Source organism: Callithrix jacchus, chromosome 8, assembly GCF_049354715.1.
Source record: "Callithrix jacchus isolate 240 chromosome 8, calJac240_pri, whole genome shotgun sequence".
In the NCBI taxonomy this organism is placed as follows: domain Eukaryota; kingdom Metazoa; phylum Chordata; class Mammalia; order Primates; family Cebidae; genus Callithrix; species Callithrix jacchus.
The window spans coordinates 20,133,594-20,155,862 of NC_133509.1; the positions used below are offsets into that span (position 1 = coordinate 20,133,594).

The 22,269-nt window shown below is 39.4% G+C and overlaps 1 protein-coding gene across 35 annotated transcripts in view; it reads left to right on the forward strand.

The window, feature by feature from the left end:
- NEO1 (neogenin 1) overlaps positions 1-22,269 on the forward strand; it is a 244,174-nt gene that overhangs the window by 172,888 nt on the left and 49,017 nt on the right. For 20 of the 35 annotated variants that reach the window (XM_078333622.1, XM_009005211.5, XM_035259163.3 and 17 more), the window contains exons 8-13: positions 2,815-3,034; positions 10,748-10,902; positions 15,210-15,358; positions 15,728-15,866; positions 19,356-19,405; positions 20,625-20,772. In XM_078333622.1, coding sequence (XP_078189748.1) covers positions 2,815-3,034; positions 10,748-10,902; positions 15,210-15,358; positions 15,728-15,866; positions 19,356-19,405; positions 20,625-20,772 — 861 coding nt within the window. The remainder of the gene's footprint in view (positions 1-2,814; positions 3,035-10,747; positions 10,903-15,209; positions 15,359-15,727; positions 15,867-19,355; positions 19,406-20,624; positions 20,773-22,269) is intronic. The other 15 variants (XM_002753314.7, XM_002753316.7, XM_078333616.1 and 12 more) reach the window with 1 other exon arrangement.

Here is a 22,269-nt window from a genome sequence, read left to right on the forward strand (position 1 = left end):
TATGTTGTTACTCAAGCTAGTCACTATCAATAACCTGTGCATAGAGCTTCCATATGCACTTTTCTTGTTTGGCATTTGTCTGGATCGTATCGGCTTTGGATGTAGGTGGGGTGCATTATTCCTAATTTATGGATAAGGAAACTGACATCAGAGTGTCTTGCCCAACCTCATATATTAGAAGTGAGAGTCAAGTTTTGAACATACGTGTTTGTGCTCGAAATCCTGGGCCCTTTCCAGTATGCTCTGCTGCCTCTCACACAGCAAACTTTCCTCTGTAGCCAGTAGATAGTTGGGAAGAATTAAGTTTGATGAGTTGGGTCAGAATTAGAAGGAGCTTAGTGTGTTTCTAGACGGATACACAAATGAGGCGTCAAGGCAGGAGTGTTCAGGCCACTTTTTGAACCATTTCTCAATTAGGCTTTTTAATGAGTTTTAATTTCACAATAATCAGAGATCCATATTTTCATTTGCATCTCATTTATTCCATAGGTGTTGAAGTGTTGCTTTAGACACAGCATATTCAAAACCAGATTCATCATCTCCCTTCTCAGTCTGGTGTCTCTTAACCTTTCCTTTCTCTATTAATGGCACCTCCAGCTCTCCAGTCTCCTATGCCAGTAACTCGGAAGTCTTTGACTCCTTCCTAACCTTTATCTCAGCATCTAATCCTGTCATTTCCCAGGCATAGGGTTATTGTTTGGGTAAACTGACAAAACATATGAAGAAAAAGTATGAAAGCTGTGAATGAGAGGTGTTTATTTCCTCTAAGGCAATGCATCTGTTGATGTGTACAGTACTTCAAGGCCTCAGCAACCATTCAGAGTTCACTTTTTGTGGCATTGACACTTGCTTTAGTGAAGCATGTACTTAACATCTGGACTAGAACTGCATAATCTTGCATTCTTATAGCAGTCTACACTCTTAAAAGCACTACCAAAGGAGGAGGGGAAAAAAAACAAGGAAGAATGAGAGAGAACAAGGTTCTCATGTGTGATTTGCACAACAAGAGCTGGAAGTCAAGTTTTCAGACCCCAACTGGCTATATCCAGAGGTCTTTTAAACTAAAAACCAAAGTCTATTTTATTAATACCGCTCCACCCCTCATTCTCTGCGACCCATGGCAAGTGAGTTAGCAGTGTCTCAGTCTCTACATATAAGTTAGAGATAATGATTGTACCTATTTTACAGAGCTGTTGTAAGGACTGAATTATCTATTTAGAGAGCCAGTATTCCATATATAAGATGTTCAGTAAGTGGTAGCTATTGGATGACTCTTTCTCCCTCTCCACCTATCTAGAGACTTTAGATCTAGAGACTTTTTAGGTTGGTCCTCCTTTGCCATTTCCCTGAGATAGATAATTTATTTCATCTGGCATATTTATTTAGACTGCATCACATTAGACTCTCTCGCAGTTCACAGACATTTCCAGGAGGTTGTTGCCCTATCACTTCATTGAAAACTAGGTTCAAAATTTTAGGCCAGGCATGCTGGCTCATGCCTGTAATCCCAGCACTTTGGGAGGCCATGGTGGGTGGATCAAGAGGTCCAGAGATTGAGACCATCCTGGCCAACATGGTGAAACCCCATCTATACTAAAAATACAAAAATTAGCTGGATGTGGTGGTGCGAGCCTGTAGTCCCAGCTACTCAGGAGGCTGAGGTGGGAGAATCGCATGAATCTGGAAGGCAGGAGTTGCAGTGAGCCAAGATCATGCCATTGCACTCCAGCCTGGGTGACAGTGAGACTCTGTCTCAAAAAAAAAAAAAATAGCTAGATTCCAGTTTTCATGTTTTCCTCTCTACTTCTCTCCTACTGATTTCCCTGCTAAGGTTCAGACATGACTCTGATGAACTCTTTCAGTTAAACTTGCGAGATTAAACTTGTACTTTCTAACTCCAAAATGAAAGATATTTTAGGTTCAATATTAGGAATAGTCTTCTGCAGTCAGGACTGTCCATCAGCAGAATTGGCTGCCTTGGAAGTCATGAAGTCACCCATGGCTACAGCTGTACAAAGTGGCTTTTGACTAGCAAAGCTTTGACTTCCCACTGCTTCCTCTCTCCCATCCAGTCCCTGAGGCTGTTTCAGTATACATCGCAGGGAGGAGTGTAACAAACAGATTTGCTACCTGACTTGCACTTTTTGGCTTTGGAATTTTGGGTTCAGGATTTTATACTGTCATAGTTTTAAACGAGTTGACAGAACAGCAAAGTACAACTTAAAGAGAATAAGTTTGTCAACCTTCCCCACGGGATTACCAGATACAGAGGACAGGGTTTAATATTAGACTAATGCTGAAGATGAGACTCTCAGGTCTGCAAAGGAGCTCTGCAGTGAATTCATGATAGCCCTGGGCCTCTTGAGTGTAACTAGGGTCATCCATACTATTCCATATGTTAAAGTAGAAAAAAATAGTGAAGTCTTGTCATTTGCAAGACTTTAATGCAAAGTTTGACAGGTGTTGCATGCTGCTTTCAGGATTAAGAAAATTACATGGGCACTGCTGTGCCTTCGGTGAGATGTTTCATTCTCAGCTGTCACCCTCCCTGTCCCTTGCCCATAACCATAATAGTGGCCAGAAAGTCTGCTTGCTCTACAGTGATGTGTTTTGAATAGTGCCCATTAGTTTTCAGTAGTAACCCTGGCCTGCATGTTAGCCTTCAGTTTAATGGCCTTTTTTATGTTCATTCATTTTATTTTATTTCCCATCGTGGTTTTGTTTATTTCTTTTTTGTTTTTTGTTTTTTCTGTTCTCTTTTTTAAAACCGTCGTGGTTTGCCCTTCATATTCCCCAATGTTTGCACATGACAAGATGTTGCCATCCCAACATTACCTCCCACTTCACTGACCAGTGCCACTACTGACCATCTAGCACCAGCCACAACGGGACCACTGCCTTCAGCTCCTCGGGATGTCGTGGCCTCCCTAGTCTCTACCCGCTTCATCAAATTGACGTGGCGGACACCTGCATCAGATCCTCATGGAGACAACCTTACCTACTCTGTGTTCTACACCAAGGAAGGGATTGCTAGGTAAGTGCCTGCGTGTCACACTTCAAGAGGGTAGCCAGTTGGCTGCCTCTTGGTCCATGGCAGCCCTGTCGTGCTCACCCTGGTTCTTGGTGTCTGTACCAATTTTTAGTCCAGAAAATATGATCACTGAGATGCATCTTCCCTAATTTTAGATCATTAAATAAACTCCCAAACAGACTAAAGTCCTGGTAGTCTGTCCTTTTCTGGGATGACTTAGGGAGAGAGTAGTCACGGCTATTGAGGTGGAAGGTATTTAAATGTAACTAGGACTGCCCTTTTTTTCCATAAGATTCAGTCAGTATACATTCTGGAGATTAAGGTAGACTTAAATTGTTAAAGTAATCTTAAATGAATATTTGCCACACCCTTATGTGGTGTGGGCTGCGGTGCTCCAGGGGTTCTCCTTGATGTAACAAGAGTAGTTAGTGATGACTTTTCCTAAAATAGCATTTTCATTACATTCCTCTTCACCTCCACCCCCTCAGGAGCTCACATTGCTCATAGGAAAAGACCCATAATGTCCAGGCTGCTTTACCTCACAGACTGCCTTCACTTTATCTGTCCAACTTGATTCTCCTTTTTCCCCAGTGTAACTGACTTTCTAGTGAAACCAGTGTAATCACTGTAGGCTTTTTTTCCAGTGTGTTCTCTTCAGTCACTTCCCCTTGCCCCTTTCTCAGCTAAAGGTAAATTCAGTTAATCTTTCTTGGCCCAGGTTATGTCCCATGAGGCTCTCAAAGAGCTTTCCCTACCTTTTCAGCACAGAGAGTGTTTCCCTTGAACGTGCGTTTGTATCCCTCATATTGGCACTTGATTATGGTAATACATGATCTTTTACTACCTTAAGCTGTTATTCTTCAATTAGGCTATAGGTGTTTGTGCTGTTTTCCCAACCCGATTATAAACTCTTTGGAAGGAAACATGCCATGTGCTAACTGTTCACACATTGCTGAGTAAATCACTGTGCTCTTCCAACCAGAACAAGAAAGCTAAGATACCTGTTTTAGTAGGAGCCCTAACACATCAGCTAAAGCTTGTATTTCTACTAGCATGCTTATAGTTGATGTATAATCGTAGTTACTACCAGACTGGCAAGTTCAACAATTGCACGACCCTTTCTTTAATACTCTCAAGAAGGCTGAGTGACATAACTTTTGACCAATAGATGGAGTTACCTGAATGTTATACTGTATGTTTTGAGTTTTACAAGGGTAGGGAAGCATAGGTCTATATATAAAAATGGTAAGACATTCCTACCAAACAGCAGGTTTCAATATCACCGTTAAAATATCAGTAGACTTTAAAATCTCATTGCAGATCTCATAAGCTTTTACAGAAGAAAGCAAGCATCTAGTAATTCTGCATAATAAGCTTTATTTCTATAATAGGGTTTTTGCTCTTATTGTGCCTTCTTCCAGAAACCCATTTTTCTCACATTAATTACATCTGGCTTCTTATCTGTCATCCTTAGATGACATCTCCTCAGGCCTTCCCTGAATACCAGCCCAAACTTAGCCCCTTGGTGGCTGTCACACAGTAGTGTGTCGGAGCCAGCTTGTTCCCAAGCTAATTGTTAAATGCTTGGGAAATTTTGCAAACCTAATGACATGACTTGGCAGCTTGAAATTCAGCATGGTGGGAGTATTTACAGTGACAAATGCTACAAACCAGAGCCAATTGTTAAACATTCACCAGAACACTACTGCTAGCACATCACCCTATTTTTTGGTATGTGTGTGGTGTTTTTCTGTTTGCTTTTGTTTTATTATTTTTTTTAGAGCATTTACTACTCTCTGAAATTTTCTCTTTTATTAGCTTGTTTATTTTGTCTGTCTTGTTCAATAGAGTGTCTCCAGCACCTGGAACAGAGCCTGGCATTTAGTAGCACTCAGTAAATATTAAGTGAATACATTAATTTCAGTCAGTGGAGAAATAATAGATAATTCAAGTAATTATGTTGAGATTGACTATCCATTTGGTGGGAAAAATAAGTTATATCTCTGTCTTAATTATAGATGGATTAAGGGGGGTATTTTTAAAACCTATAAATATATTAGAAGAAAATATAGAAATTATTTTTATCATTTGGGGAATGGGAAAGGGCTTTTATAGGGAGATAGCAAATCCAGAAGCCATAATAGGAAAGAATAACAAAGTTAAAAATTATAAGTAAAAGATATCCCAAGAGACAGATAATACAAGGAGATGATTCATGGTAGGGGAAAGCCCATTAGAGTTAAAAAAAACAAAAAAGATTTTCACCATCGCTGGCAGTCTTGGAAGCAAAATGATGAGTTAGCTTTTGTGTGTGTGTGTGTGTGTGTGTGTGTGTCTTTTGAGACAGAGTCTTGCTGGGGTCACCCAAACTGGAGTGCAGTGGCACGAACTTGGCTTACTGTAACCTCCACTTCCCGAGTTCAAGGAATTCTCCTGCCTCAGCCTCCCAAGTAGCTGGGATTACAGGTGCCTGCCATCACACCTGGCTAATTTTTGTATTTTTAGTAGGGACAGGTTTCACCATGTTGGTCAGGCTGGTACTGAACTCCTGACCTCAAGTGATCCACCTCAGCCTCCCAAAGTGCTGGAATTACAGGCGTGAGCCACCGCACCTGGCCAAGTTATCATTTTTCATCTATAAAGCTGGCAAAAATTTAAGTTGATAATGTCTAGTGTTCAATTAATTGACACTAGGAAGAAAACCACTATAGGTTATTGGTGGCAGTATAAATTACAATAGTCTGGGAAGGGTAAGTATTTTAAACATAGCCTTCAATCACACTTGTAGGTAACTGTCCTATAGACATACAGATATATGTATGCATTGAGCCCTCATACAAACATGTTTATTTATAGCATTGGTTGCAAGATTAGAAAAGGAAACTATCCACTGATAGAAGAATGGGCACATAATACACAATCATACATCACATAGCAATGCTTCAGTCAGACAGACTGCAGTTTCAGTGGTGGTCCCATAAGACTATACCACGGTCCTTTTACTGTACCTTTTCTGTGTTTAGATACATAGATGCTTGCCATTGTGTTCTCTTTGCCTACAGTGTTCAGTACAGTAGCACATTGTGCAGGTTCATAGCCTAGGAGGTTCAAGCCTGCACTTCAAATGCAGGAAGTGGGGGAATTTGTAAATGCAGGTAGTGGCACACATTCTAACATTGAATTCTTACTAAATGTCTGTGAAGTAAATAAATTACCCCTTGTTTTTAAGACGAGAAAATTTCAGCTGATAAAGCTTAATAAGAAATTTTTGTTCATATAACAATTAGCCAGGATATAGTCTTACGACTTAAAAGAATTAACTTCTTCATTGCTTCTATTCAGAAATCAAAAAAGTGATGAAGCAACCAAAAATTATCATGGTCTCCCAAATTCTTCCTTTTAACTATTTCCCAAAGTTGTCCTATACTCTTCTAGTCACTGCTTTCATCTTCATCCAGGCTGACAACTAGCAATCTAGACCAACATAATTACTACCTGATTTTGTCTCCCTGACTCCATTTTTTCTCTCCTTTATCTTGGGTAGTGTTCCCAAAGTACTGTTTAATAAAGTAACAGTGTACAACTTTCTTAACAGTCTAAAGTGGTCCCTTCTTATCTGATTATATCCAAATTCTCACTGGCATTCCAGCATCTGGCTCCAAACGTCCACTTTATTCTAGTCTCTTACTAATTTCTGCCAAAGACTCGGGGCCAGTTTGACCAGCTTTCTTGCCTTTGCATCCTTCTCACAGCATACACACAGATGGGCTTACCTTGCACTTCCTCTTCCTTTACACACACTCGTCATGCCCACCTGCCCCTGCCAATCAACTTCTGTATCTCTTCCAACTACAAACTCACTTACTAATCATTCCTGCTTACTGCACCCCATGGTCTATTATAAAATTTAAATACGAGTGAGTATCATTAAAAACATTTAAATATAAAAGTATACATAGTTTTAAAAAAGTAAGTATCAGTTCTCCTTTGTCAAAACCTGTCCTTCCCTGAGAGCTAACTGTGGCACATACTGATGCATATCTCACCAGATAGTCTCCATGCCAGGGTTTCTCAACCTTGGCACCACTGAGACACTGGGCAGGATAATTCTTCATTGTGGGACTGTCCTGTGTGTGGTGGATGTTCATCAGCATCCCTGGCTTCTACCCACTAGATGACAGTAAGTACCTCCCTCATCGCAGCGATGATAACCAAAAACAGTGTTGTCAGACATTGCCAAATACCCCTGAGGGATGGGGGGGCAAAAGTGTCCCTGGTTGAGAATCACTGCTTTAGGCATTTACATACACATCAAAATATACAGATAGGTCATTATACATATAGTCATGCACCACTTAACAATGGGGACATGTTCTGACAAATGTATCAAGTGATTTCATTGTGTGAACATCACAGAGTGCACTTATGCAAACCTCGATGGTACAGCCTACTACACACCTAGGCTGTATGGGACATATGCCTTGGTCATGAGCTGTAATTCTTTTGGGTACCTGAGTTGCCAGAGATTTCAAGGGGTCCATCCTCTCTGCCTTTTCAGCTATGAAAATTTTTAAAAAGACTTTAATTTAAACAGCAGTACTTTTTAATATTATCTATTAACTGGGAAGTGGAAAGTAAGGTATTCCTGCTGTTGATAGCACTTTAGAGATGGGTTGAAGCCTTAGAGATCTGTTATTCTAGTCAAGGTGTTAGCAAACCACGGACCCTGAGCTGAATTGGAGCAGTTATTTATTTTTATGGCCCCGGAGCTAAGAATAGTTTTTACATTTTTAGTTACATTTGAAATGTTACATAGGTAACTACATAATATTCTCCATTTTGCCTCTTGGCCTGTAAATATTTACTACCGGGCCCTTTAAGAAAATGTTTGCCCACCCTGTCTTATTTTTTCATTTAATAAATAAAGTGAGGCTTAGAAGGCATTAGTGACTTTTGCTCACAAGCAAGTAGCATTGCCAGAACTAGAACTGCATCTCCTAACTTCCAGCCCAGTGCTCTTTCTATAAAGTGTGCCTTTTTCTTTCCCTTTTGACTCTTAGTTTTCACATTCTAACCTAAGTCCTACTGTAACCCCACACACTTATGAGAAGTGTTGTTTCTAATGCTCCTTAAATCTTAACCTGAAACCAAGGGTTTTTTTTTTCGGTATAGTAACTTGGTTCTGGGACCTCAGACCAATAGTGTCAGATCACCTATGACTGATTTTTTTCTTCATAGTAGTACTTCTATAGAAATTTGATTTAGGTATTAGTAACCTTTACTTATTTCTCCCATTGTTACCCTTTCACAAAACAAACAAAAATATATATGATGTTACTATGCAAGATTTACAAATCAGAAAGCAGATTTTCATTCATTCATTCAATGTATATTTGAGACGCAGTTTCCCTGTATGAGCATTCCGCTAAGTGCTTCTGTGGTAGTGAACATAAAGGAGAGTCTTTTACTTCAGTTTGAAGTAAAATAGTCCCCCTCCTGTGTCTTTCTAGGAGAAAACTTGTTTCAGCTTTTCTGTATAGGGCAAAGAAAAGAGACCTGGTCTGTACTCTCTCAGGGAGCTTTTAGTTTAGTGTGGAATACTATACAGTTAACTCCCCAGAACTTAACCCCTAGTAGCCTACTGTTGACTGGAAGCCTTGCCAGAAGCATCAACAGTCTATTAGCACATATTTTTTGTGTTATATGTATTAATACTATATTCTTATAGTAAAGTAAGCTAGAGAAAAAAGTGTTATTAAAAAAATCATAAGGTGCCAGGTGCGGTGGTTCATGCCTATAGTCCTAGCACTTTGGGAGGCTGAGGTGGGTGGATAGCCTGAGGCCAGGAGTTCGAGACCAGCCTGGCCAACATGGCAAAACTTTGTCTCTACTTAAAATACAAAAATTAACTGGGCATGGTGTTGTGCACCTGTGGTCTAGCTACTCCAGAGGCTAAGGCACAAGAATCGCTCGGACCGGGGAGGTAGAGGCTTCAGTGATCCAAGGTCACACCAGAGCACTCCAGCCTGCGTGACAAAGTGAGACCCTGTCTCAAAACAAACAAAAAATCATAATAGAAAATAGTTGTTGTACATTAAATGGAAGTAGATCATCGTAAAGGTCTTCACCCTCAGGTTGAGTAGGCTGAGGAGGAAGAGGAAGAACAAGAGAGGTTGGTCTACTGTCTCAGGAGTAGCAGAGGCAGAAGAGGTGGAGGAGATGGAAGAAGAGCAGCAGAGGCAGGCACACTCGGTGTAACTTCTATTGAAAAATATCTGCTTATAAGTGGACCTGCACAGTTCAAACCTGTGTTGTTCAAGCATCAGCTGTACTTCGCATTTAGACAGGGATCATCTGTGAGCAGAACCGAGTGTCAGAAACTGCAAAGTGTAGGAAATCGGTTGTAAATCCTGTGATTGAGAGATTTAACTGAAGAGAAAATAGTATTTGTAGGTATCGCAAGTATCTCTGAAAAATAACTTTTGTTACCACAATATTCTTTTCCAGGGGACCTAGCTGGTTATAGAGAAAAAAATCCTCTGTAAATATTGTGTGCGTTCTACTTTTGGTTCTTTTTAATTAAAGTAACTTAAAGAACTATAGAAAATTACTGAAAAGCACTTCTCTGCAATGCTAATGCTCACACACAGTAGGACAAATTAGCATATGGTCATGTAGACCTAAACAATTTTTAATCTACAATTTCAAGGCAAATTATCCATATTTAAATAAAGTAAGAATTTTCATTCAATAGATTGGAATAATTTCTTCAGTGGAGTAGTTTGAGGCTCTTTAATTACTTTCTCAAGACAGGTATAGTTCTTTCCTCACATGAATGACGATTCCTAAAAGCCAACTGTTTATCCAAAACAGATTTTTTTCGCAGTACTTGTTGAAAACTCTTGGTTGCATGATCTGGTTTTCATTGTAACGAGTACAGTAGACTAAGCATGTTTGTGGACCTATGTTGGTCACACAGACCCCCAAGATAGGACCTGGAAGCCACCTTTTGTGAGGATCCTAGATAACTGGTTTTAAGTTTTCATCTCATAATATTTAATACTAGACCACTGGATTCAAGTTGTTTGTGATAAGGTTTGTCAAACATTTCATATCAGCTTCAAAATCTTTCAAAAGTAGTGTTACTTTTAAGAAATAAAGTATAAAAATCAGTGTTGTGATCAGCTTATTTTAAAGACCGGGTTACACTTAGGATTTATTTAGATGTTTAATGTTTTTATTTCCAATTTTAAAAAGTCATAACCTCTAGCATTCTTTTTACTGAGAGTCTCTTACCCAAAATATACATAGCATTCTTTGATATCTTCTGTAAAATATCACTAGTTCATTCCAGTATCCACCTTCCACCAATTTTTCCTAAAACTCAGTAATTTCTAAAGCCTAAAAAGTTGATGACCAGCTGCCCCATTTGAAATGGCCCCGAGAAGAGCCCTGTGTCTCCTCTGAAAGGGATCGTGGTCAGCAATGTTAGTAACGTTTCAGCAAGAAATCACCGACTTGTCAGAGATGTATGCCCTTGCTCTTTTGCCGGTCCCCATCTTCTTTGCACTGTCCTACCCCTAAAAGCTTCATTTTTTGAGAGCTAATTTGACTTAAACTGATAGATTTTTTTATATGGTGTGGAAAATGAAACTGCATTCTAGAAGTATTCCTAATGTCTGCTGTTTTTTTTCCAAATCCTTCTTTGTCTAAAAGGGAACGTGTTGAGAATACCAGTCGCCCAGGAGAGATGCAGGTAACCATTCAAAACCTAATGCCAGCGACTGTGTACATCTTTAGAGTTATGGCTCAAAATAAGCATGGCTCAGGAGAGAGTTCAGCTCCACTGCGAGTAGAAACACAACCTGAGGGTAAGTCTTCCACCTGTCTGTCAGCACCCCTAGAGGTAGACCTCTCTGAGGTTCTACCTTTGTTTAGCCGTGCAAACCATAGAGGAGCAGAAGATAACAGTTCCTTACCTTCGGGGTTCTTATCAATTAGGGGAGACAAAATTAATTTACATCAAAAAACAGCAGATAGGGCCAGCCACAGTGCTCACGCCTGTAATCCCAGCACTTTGGGAGGCCAAGTCAGGCAGATCACCTGAGGTCAGGTTTTCTAGACCAGCCTGGCCAACATGGGGAAACCCCATCTCTCCTAAAAATACAAAAATTAGCTGGGCATGGTGGCAGGCTGCTGTAATCCCAGCTACTCAGGAGTCTGAGGCAGGAGAATCACCTGAACCCAGGAGGCAGAGGTTGCAGTGAGCCAAGATCGCACCGCTGTACTCCAGCATGGGCAACAGAGTAAGACTCTGTCTCAAAAAAAAACCAACAAATAGTACAAGACAATATACTTCTGTTGATGCTTTTCTACATATTCATATTTTACTGACCCTGTAAGATTACTCAGCCCAGATGCCTTCTAGAATCTTTCCTCTGATTCTCATATTATTTCCACAGTTCTAAAATACTTATCACATTTTTCCTTCAGTTATGACTATGAATTTATCTTGCTTATTTTATAGCAAAGATGGAGGCTTTGTCATCCTTATTTTTCCCACAATGTCTAATGTAATGCCTCGCACGTGAAGTAGGTATTTAATAATTGTTCTTAACTGGATTGTCCTATCTCATACATACCGTGCTCTTTAGAATCTCTTTGAGGCTTTATTTTGTACCTGTGGTCTTTTGTGCTAAATAGGGTTTCTTGCAATTATATTTCTGAGACTTTCTGTGACTTGAGTGTCAGTCGGGTTTACGTTATCAATGTGTTGTGTATCTTAAGTTTGGGTTGTAAACGATAGGCCTGAAATTACCAGCAGCCAAATCTTAATGAATACTTTTCCCACATGAGGCTTTTGTCTAGACTTCTGCCTTCTTTTAACACAAGTCACTGTTTTTCCTCAGTGTATTCTTCAGTCTATTTTTATTATTAACAGCACTAGTTTTTCCGCAACTTCCAGTAATATTCTGTGATTCCATGTATAGAAAAGAAAAAAAAAAAACTTCTAGTAATGAAAAATTTTACTTTGAGAAGAGAGTATATAGGATATATTTGTAGAGACTACTGATCAGGCAACTAAACAGATTAAATGACTTAACCAGTGAAACTATAGAAATAGTTTAAGGACTTTACCTGACAGGTGGAATAAGTCAAGAAACTATTAGAACTTCACTTTCTAATGCTATGGCAAATCATTCACCTATCAAATAGGTATTGAGTAGCTCCTATATTAGGTAATGTACAAGATACTGGAGAAACAAAGTTGAACAAGCTAGGTCTTCTTCCCCTAAAGAAGGAGCAGAAAAATTGGAGATCTTTGATCATTTCAGTGACAGAGATTGAAGATAAGAATCAAATCCAGGCAAGAACAGGAGGGCCGTCAGAGAGTCAGGGGGTTGATTTAAGGGAAGAGTGTGTTCTCGTTAGAGGCGGGATGTTGAACTTTACAGTTATCTGTGTTCAGACAAGAGCAGGAATACTCTATTAGGTTTCCAGCTCAGTTATCCTTCAGCAGCTTTCATGTAGAGGCATCGTTCATGAGAGATACTAGGATACAGAATAGGAAAAACTTATACTGTAAAAGATAGAAAAGGCAAGGCAGGATCCTAGGGAAAGATGAGGCCTGAGGCTGGCCTCAAGGAATTTGACTTACAGCAAGCATTTTGGGGGAAGGAATTTGTGTAACCGAAATCCCAGAAATAGAATCTAACAGTGCACATCCAAGGTAAGTCATGACGAGAATGAAGGAAATGCAAAGGTTCTATCCTGAGGCTGCGAACCTTCTGAAACTGCATGAAAATAAGTATTTGGGTCTGTACATATTCACATTTCCCTTGGAAAGGATCTGTAGTTTTCATTATCATTTCAGAGCTTTTAAGTCAAATTGATGAGAACAACTGAACTAGGAGGGTCATTGTCAGATTTAGAGATGAAGGCAAAGGGGTGAAGAAGAGTGGATTTATCGAGTGCCCACCATGTGTCAGCCCCTGTGTTAGGCAGTCAGGATGGAAAGATGAGTGAGTATGTGAATACTTAGGCAGTCAGGATGGAAAGACCGAAGTCAGGATATAAAGACTTGACTTCGGTCCACAAGGAGCTTAAGGTCTGGTACCATAGACAACCGTGTGGTGTGTTACCACCTTAAGGAGAGTAGGCAGCACAATCATTTATTCAAGGAGTTTGGCTAAAAGAAAATAGTTATAAGAATATAGGTAGAAGGGGCCACAGGTTCTGGTGAGGGTATTTTAGGGACGGAGAGATACTATAACATATTTTAGCAAAAGAGAAACAGGGAAGAGAGATTTGCATTTCATCTGGAGGTGTTCAGCTGGTGTGGGGGAGGCATAAATGTTGGAACCAGCCCTTGGAAAATATTTTACATATTTAGTTTCACAAACCAACTTAACATTTTTTCCATTTATTATGCCACTGTACAGCTGAAATGAAAGAATTCATTAGCACCTTTTTTAGGATCATATTTGCCTTCACTTGGCCAATGAATATATTGAAAGTGATTTCAAGAGAATTTAGGGACTGTTTTGTTTTTCTTCCACTTTAATAAGTTAGGGGAAAGTGTTCCATGGCAGCAGAAGTGTGACAAATCCCACCTGTCAGGCTGCACAAAATATACCCTTAACTTAAGGGAATAACGTGATTCATAACTAAAGCAAACAACTGTTGAGTAACCATATTCAGATTTCTCCATTTCGGTAGCAAAATTAGTCTTGAGCTATGGTGCTGTTACTCAGGAAAGCCAGTTTGTTTTACATTTTGTTAGTTTTTTTCTCCCTTCCCAGTTTTTAAATCTAATGAATGTCTATTACAGAAACACTAGTGCCGGCGAAATTGTTTTCAAATATAGAATGTCTACCAAAGTGTAGGCATAGACAGCTACAAAGGATTTGTGTATAAATTGGAACTGGAACCTGTCAGTCAGACAAAAAAGAATATAGTAAAAGGGTAGGTATATGAGCCATTGTGGGAGTTAGAGCCAGCTAGACACTTAAGCAATCACACAGCGATCCAGTCTTCCAGTCACGTATATCCTATCATGGGTATCGTATTAAGTCTCCTTATGGGTCTTCTTGAGCCCACGTTTTAGAATCAGCAAGTACTCAACTCCTGGCTCCACCACTAGCTGACTTTCTCATCACTTGGGAAAGATTGTTAACTTCATAACCTCACCTATAAATGGAGATGATAATATCCATCTCATTTGGTTTAGTGCAAAGATTATGTGAGAAAATACATGTCAAGTGTTTAGTGCTTGACTGACTGTAACCATTCAATAAATGGCAGCTGTTTTTACCATCATTCTTTTATCTAGTATTGTTCCTTTACTGTTTTTCTTCCAAACATCTGTTCACATGTCCTTTCTAAACACAGATCTGATCATGTCATGCTCCTGCTAATAATTTTTTAGTAGTTACCTAAAACCTACTAGAGAAAATGTGAACCTCAATAGCAGGATATTAGAGGGTTCTTCACTATCTGACCTGTCATTGTTTTCATCATTATCTCTCTCATATTTACTCTATTTCAACCACGCTGAACCACTTAACACTGTCTTTTTATATGTTCTCCCTATTGACCCCATTGACTGGAACGATTTTCCGCTTAGTATCTGAGGAAAGTGTTCATTTTGCTTGACTCCAAGAATTCTTCACCAATTCTTCTTTTCCCTCCCAAACCCCTCACAAAGCAGAACTGTGTGCTCTCACCTTTTTGTTTTTATTATAACCATTACTAAATCTGTTAGCACTTTGACATTTTTTGTAACTCTATATGTCTGACTTTCCTGCTAGACTGGGAGTTCTTTGTAGGCAGGATTCTCTTCATCACTGTATCCCTCATGCCTACCTACCCACCACAATGCCCAGCAAAAGAAGGATCTCCTTCTGTGACGGTTGCCTTTTATGTCTTGTATAGTCCCACTGCAGAACTGGGATTTTATAAACCACAAAAGTTTTCCAGTGTAATTTCTGGTTTTGATTTGAATCATAAAAAGGAAAATGTGTTTATGTATTATTCTAAATCCACTTCAATCAAATCCATTGTTTTCTTGGTTTCTATTATTTTTAAAACGTGATCAATATGGCAGTATTGCCTAGAATAGTTGCTGAGGAGTGTAGTGTTTAATTCACACTTTGCTCTCTGGAACTTTTCTTTCTAGTTCAGCTCCCTGGCCCAGCACCTAATATTCGTGCGTATGCAGTTTCACCTACCTCCATCACTGTAATGTGGGAAACACCATTATCTGGCAATGGGGAAATCCAGAATTATAAATTGTACTACATGGAAAAGGGGACTGATAAAGAACAGGTATGAAGTGAAGCAACTTTTCAAACCGTTGATTGGAAGAATAGAGTTGAAATATGTGTTTCCAAAACTCAATAGTTGCTTGATGGGAAATGTGAGGGTGGAAAAGGAAATGAAAAGTTGACAGATTCTATTTCTTTGTACCAAGATTTATTGTGTAGTTTTTACCAGCAAGGGTCCCTGAACATCAAGCAGCATTTCTAAGTAAATTGTCAATTTATGATTAATCTGCTTTGACTATTAAAGAACGTTATGTAAAAGAGATAATATCTGTTTCATGTAGAATATAGAATTTGTATAGCTAAGTCTTTATTTTTCCACGCTTCCTTTGGCTCAAGTTGTGTATGTATAAAATGTTTTATTTTATTCAAGGATGTTGATGTTTCAAGTCACTCCTACACCATTAATGGGTTGAAAAAATATACAGAGTATAGTTTCCGCGTAGTGGCCTACAATAAACATGGTCCTGGAGTCTCCACACAAGATGTTGCTGTTCGAACATTGTCAGATGGTGAGTCCTTCTTCCTCTGGAACAGTGTACCACACTTGGTGCCCCTGGTGGTTTAGGTGTAATACCATGGGCTTCGATGTCAAGAAGATTCAGTTCCAATCCCAATTCTACCTCTTTCTGGTAGTATGACTTTAGTCAAGTCTGAACATCTTTCTTTATGTGTAAAATGTAGATAATACCAACTTCATTGAGTTGCTGTAAAGATTCAGTGAGAAAGCATAGAACATAAAGTACCTCTTACTGAATAGGCTCTCAGTGTTTGTATTTTTAGCAGAAGCTTTTGTGTAAGTAAATACTATTGCTTGTTCATAACACAGACCATTCCAGGGCTTTTGGAAGACTAGCCTTATTCTATTTAGCAATCACATTTGCATGCCTAATTAGTCTTTTCAGTTCTTCCATATTTGTGACTGTTATCTTTCTCACCTGTGACCGAACGTCTAAATTAAATTACACACACACACACACACACACACACACACACACACACACACACCTATGTCCTAGAGCAGTGTTTTTCAAATTATAGCTTGCCAAAGAGATTGAGTAGGTTAAAACGAGCATTTTAAAAAATATATTTTTAGAATAGAACAGAAAAGATTAGAGTTCATTGCACTTAGTAAGGGTATATGTTATTTAATGAAACTCAGCTAAATCTAATGTTTTAGAAAAAAGTCTTTTTTAAAAAAGTCTTTATATGTATACAGCTCTTATATAAACACACATGCTTTAGAAGCTATAGCTTCACTCCCTTAAGCAAATAGTCAAACTTAACCAATAAAATAACAGAGTGACATCACGTGCCTCCTTGTGTGATACGTGGAGGAAAACACAATATTACTTCTGTTATATCCCTGCCAAAAATATTTGACTTGAATCTGATCATGATGAAACAATCAGACACCATCCAAATTGCAGGAAGTTCAGCAAAAAAAGTTTTTTTTAAAAATTTTAACCTACTTGGATTCTTAAAATATATTAGTTTTATGAAAGAAAAAAAGGTTGAGGAATCATTCTGGAGTCTAGATTAAAGAAGAGTTAAGACACATGAAATAAAATATGTATGATCTTTGAATCCTGCATCTGGAGGTAAAAAAAAAAAACAGCCATAAAGGACACTATTGGTATAATTACTTAAGGTTAGATATATATGGTATTAGGCAGTAGTAAATATTAAATAGGTTATTAGCTATATTAGATAATATTTTGGGGTTAAAATTAAAATGTCTGAATGTTATTGTTGTATTGCTGCATTTTGTTGGAGAATGTCCTTGTTCATAGGAGATCCATGGTGATATACACTGAAGAATTTTGGAGTGAAGTATCATGATGACTGCAGTCATTGCTCCGATGATTCAGAAACAATATGTAGATAGATAAATATACATATACATATATAGTAAGATAAATAAAGCAGATGTTGCAGAATATCAGTAATTGTGAATCTGAAAAGAATAGCCATTCATTGTACTGTTCTTGCCACTGTTTTCCATGGGCTTGATGGGAGGCCTGATGCAGTGACTCACACCTGAATCCCAGCACTTTGGGAGGACAAGTTGGGCAGCTCACTTGTGCCTAGGAGTTCAGGACCAACCTGGGCAACATGACAAAACTCCATCTCTACTTTAAAAAAAAAAAAAAAAAAAGCTGGGTGTAGTGGTACACGCCTTTAATCCTAGTACTCAGAAGGCTGAGGCAGGTGGATCACCTAAGCCAAGGAGGTCTAGGCTGCAGCAAGCTGTGATTGCACCACTGCACTCCAGCCTGGATGACAGAGTGAGGCACTGTCTCAAAAAAAAAAAAAGTTTGGAAAAAGAAACAATAAGCAGTTATACCTTGGCTAGTGAACTACATAAGCCAGCTAGTCAAGATATTGGGGAAAAGTTAAGGGAAAAAATGTTTACTGTAGGCTCCTAAGTCTACACATGAGCCAAATTTTAACTGCATTAAGTGTGTTGGCGTGTTGAGTACAGTACCTGTGGGAACTGAATGCATCTCAGCATGGTGGTTGGGGGCAGCACTTTGGAATAACACAAATCTTGGTTCCTAGGCCAGGTGAAACAGGTAACTTGGACAAGTTCACTTCTCTGAACCTCTTTTGTAGTTTTCTGATCTACAAAATGGGAATAATAATAGAAACTCTGTCCTGAGATTATTGTAAGGATTGAGTGTCTGCCATGTAATGAGCATGCAGCAAATCTTAGCTATGGTGTGCTATGATAGTGATAATGAAGACAACAATGACAGTTATGTTGGATGCCTCTGCAACTCAGTCACTTCTTAGTGTGGAGACTGCTGGAATCATTCATGTACTTTTTTCAAAACACATGTGCCTAGGTCCTACTCCAGATCCTCATTACCTGAATCTCTGGGTTGAGGCTTGAGGCACTTTGTTACGCACAAGTTACAGAACTAAGCAAGACACATTCTCTTGTCTTCCAGAAGCTATAGCACTGTGGGCACTTAGTTGGGTCCCTGGTCACCAAATGTTAGAGACAGAAGGAGAGAAGTTTCCATGGGTGGATTAGGAGAGAAGGGCTAAAGTCAGCATTTTGTGAGTGGAGAGAAAACAAATCAGGTTTACTTTGCTTGCTCTCACTGGTGTGAAGAGCGATATTAGAGAATGCGTGGGTGGGCCACACGCTTTGAGATAACTCTGTATTATGTTCTAAAGTGAGTAACTAAAGTTACGTGGCTGTTTAACCAACAGTCCCAAACTTCTCACATCTAAATGACTATTTTCTGATATCTGCTTGCCTTAGGAAGCCAGATGGTTCACTTTACCAGCTGTCATTGCTTAAATATCTTTGCTCTACTTGGGAACTGCCTTCAAAACCAGCTTAGGAACTCCCCAGGAAAGCCAGGCTTACTGATTTATGTACATCTCATTTTGATCCATAATGTCACTTGCCATATTCCTTAGACCTGGTTCCAGAAAAATGTATGGTTGTCTGCCAAGATAAAGATAGACCTGCGCCAGGCGCAGTGGTTCACACCTGTAATCCCAGCATTTTGGGAGGCCGAGGCGGGTGGATCACCTGAGGTCAGGAGTTCAAGACCAGCCTGGTCAACATGGTGAAACTCCATCTCTACTAAAAATACAAAAATTAGCTGGGGATGGTGGGGGTGCCTGTAATCCCAGCTCCTTGGGAGGCTGAGGCAGGAGAATCACTTGAACCCGGGAGGCAGAGGTTGCAGTGAGCTGAGATCGCGCCACTGCACTCCATTCTGGGCAACAAGAGCGAAACTTAGTCTCCAAAAAAAAAAAAAAAGACCATCAGCAATAATAAAAGAATACATTTAAGGTTCTAAGTGTATATGGAGTCTAGGAAAGTTCAGAGTCTAGAAGAATTCAGAGCCACTATACATCCTTGAAATAAATATCTGACTTCCCAAAGGTACAGCCAAGATGACCACATGATGGGTGATGTGTGGGTGATGCAAAAAAAAAAAAAAAAAAAAAAATTTTTTTTTTTTTTGCTTCTCTAGTTCCCAGTGCTGCTCCTCAGAATCTGTCCTTGGAAGTGAGAAATTCAAAGGTAAAACTTCATGATGCTGCTGTTCATTTTTACTGGTATACTATTGTGCCTCAGAAGAACTTAAAGAAATTCTGTGGGAAAGCATCAAAATAAATGAATGACCGTGTTGTAATATTCTGCGTTTAAAAATACTAAACCTATAAATTAGAACCTAACTGAAAAACATCATAATTAAGCAAAGAAATAAAAAGACATAGATATTATACTTGCATTAAAGCTGGGCTTAAAAACCAACTCATTTATTCTCTTTAATTTTGCTTCCTTCCTCTGACGCTAGAACTGCTTAGCGTTTCTGCAAATGAATTGCTCTTTTTCTGTAAAACATTGCATTCTGGATGTTAACTGTTCAGAACCTTATTGATATGGCAGAAGGAAAGAAGTTGTCTATAACATGGTTCCTTAGTGCTGTGAGATGAGCCCGTGTGAATCAAAGGCAGACTTCTGTCACATTAGTTGTATATGCTCAAACTGTCCCTCCTAGCCAAGTTTGCTGTGTACTTAGGGCCATGTGTGGCTCTCGGAGGCCCAGAGCCCTTCTAGACTGCACAGACAACTGAGATACTCGGTCCTTTCAAGAAGTACTATAGAGAGCCAAGTGCAGTGGCCCATACCTGTAGTCCCAGCTGCTTGGGAGGCTGAGGTGAGAGGATCACTTGAGCCCAGGAGTTCAAGGCTCTAGTGAGCCATGATTATGCTACTACACTATAGCCTGGGTGACAGAGTGAGACCCCGACTCTAAAAAAATAAGAAAGTACTGTAGGCCTCCTTTTTGAAGAGACAACCAGCTATCAATTAATCATACCCTTTTTAAAGAGTTTTAGATGGAAATTGTTTAATTTCAGCTCTTCTGCCCTGGATACGGGAAAGAATTTTTATACCTAATGATGGTTTCCTTCCCTAATGCATGTGGTTCTGGCCTTCTTACACTTTCCTTCTGAAAACTTTTCTGAGATTTTTACCCAGCATCATCTTTCTGGCAAAATAGCCAGGAGATCAGGGGGTCCAGAGTATACTACTTGAATATATAATCTCATTTGATCACTGAGAGTCTTAGAATTTAAAGGTATTTTTGAGTGATTATTAAATAACTTTGTAAAACTGAGTACCTTGCTACCTCTATGTTTCTTCTCTTTACACTGTAAAATCAGGATAAAAATATGTAAAACAGACCAAGCTTTTGATATATTCAGCCTCTTTTCTATAATCCTGTCTTTCACAGAGTATTATGATTCACTGGCAGCCACCTGCACCAGCTACACAAAATGGACAGATTACTGGCTACAAGATTCGCTATCGAAAGGCCTCCCGAAAGAGTGATGTCACTGAGACCTTGGTAAGCGGGACACAGCTCTCTCAGCTGATTGAAGGTAAGCTATCTTGCATGTAGGCAAAAGGTGGGAGACGGTGTCTTTCTTAGATACTGAATTACTCTAGTCTAATGACTGCTCTGAGCTGCAGACTTATACAGACAAATTTAAAATGGTTCAGAAAATGTGTATGGTTCAGTCTATTTCCAACTTGATACATATTAATGGAAAATATTCTTAAAGGTTCTGCTGTCTCTGAGTGGTGAGATTGAGTTTGATTTTTTCTTTCTTGTGTTTTCTGCATTCTCCACATTCTTTTCTGAGTATATTTATTGCTTTTTTTTGTAATTTGAAAAATGATTAAACAAAGCTATATAAGCATAGAAATTACTCCACTCAGTTTAGTTGGTAACAGAGGTCTACAAAATGGTTTTTGTAACACTGACCACCACTCACATGTATGTGTCCTGAAACAGTATTTGTGAATAGCTGCATCATTGCAGTAATCATACATGTGACTATGGACACAATAAAGTTTTAGAAAATACTATCAGGGATAGCTTCTTCTGTATAGTTTCCCTTCCTGTGCAACAGAATAAGTGGCTTACATGGTAAAACTGGACCCAAATGTGTATGATATATGGCTTCACCCTGAAGATCACAGAGAATCCCCCCCTACCCCGCCCATCTTCCTCAAGCAGGGGAAGTAGAGTTGGCTAAGCAAGGACAAGGTTCCTTTGCAGGAGAAACATGGGAGGCAGATTAAGTGCTTTCACCCTGTGAATGTTGGGATTGTGCTTACAAAGAATTGAGACAGATGCCCCAAGCTGTCCTTGTTCCATAGGGTTTTCATAGATGCCTAATATGGCAGCAGAATTGACTGTAGTCTGAGCACACCCCATCCTGTCCACTCCTTTATTAGTTTAACAGTGCCAGGACTCTGTCATGCTCAGTTACACATGCCTCAGCTTCGGCACCGTCATCCTACCTCTGTCCAAGGAGTAAACTCACATGGGCTGGGCCTGTTGGAGGTGTTGCCTCAGATGTATTGGCTTCATTTTGTCTTTCAATAGAGCTCATCTGTTTCACAAGCAAACAGATGAATTTGAGTCTAGTACATTTACAACCAAAAGGTGTGAGTTAGCTGTAGCTGTAACAGTGCAGTCACGGGCATGTTTAATCTTGGGGCAAAAGCTCTGACTCAGGTAATTTTTTTGCTAGGAAACTCCAGAGCAGTGCTGGTAGATAAGAATTATAAGAGTGGGAGGTATTGTCATTATTATCTAAGCCCAAGAATTAATTTCATCACCCTTTGGAAACTGTAACTTTCTTTATATTTCATCCCTCCTGGGTAGACATTGAAAGGATTGCAGAAGCTTGGCATCACCCACTTTCTTGTGACCCCAGGGACCAGGTTCTTGAGAGAACCAAGATCTAGGGTCAAAAAGTGTCATGTTTTCCGGCCAGGCATGGTGGCTGATGCCTATAATCCCAGCACTTTAGGAGGCTGAGGCGGGCTGGTCACTTGAGGTCGGGAGTTCAAGACCAGCCTGGCTA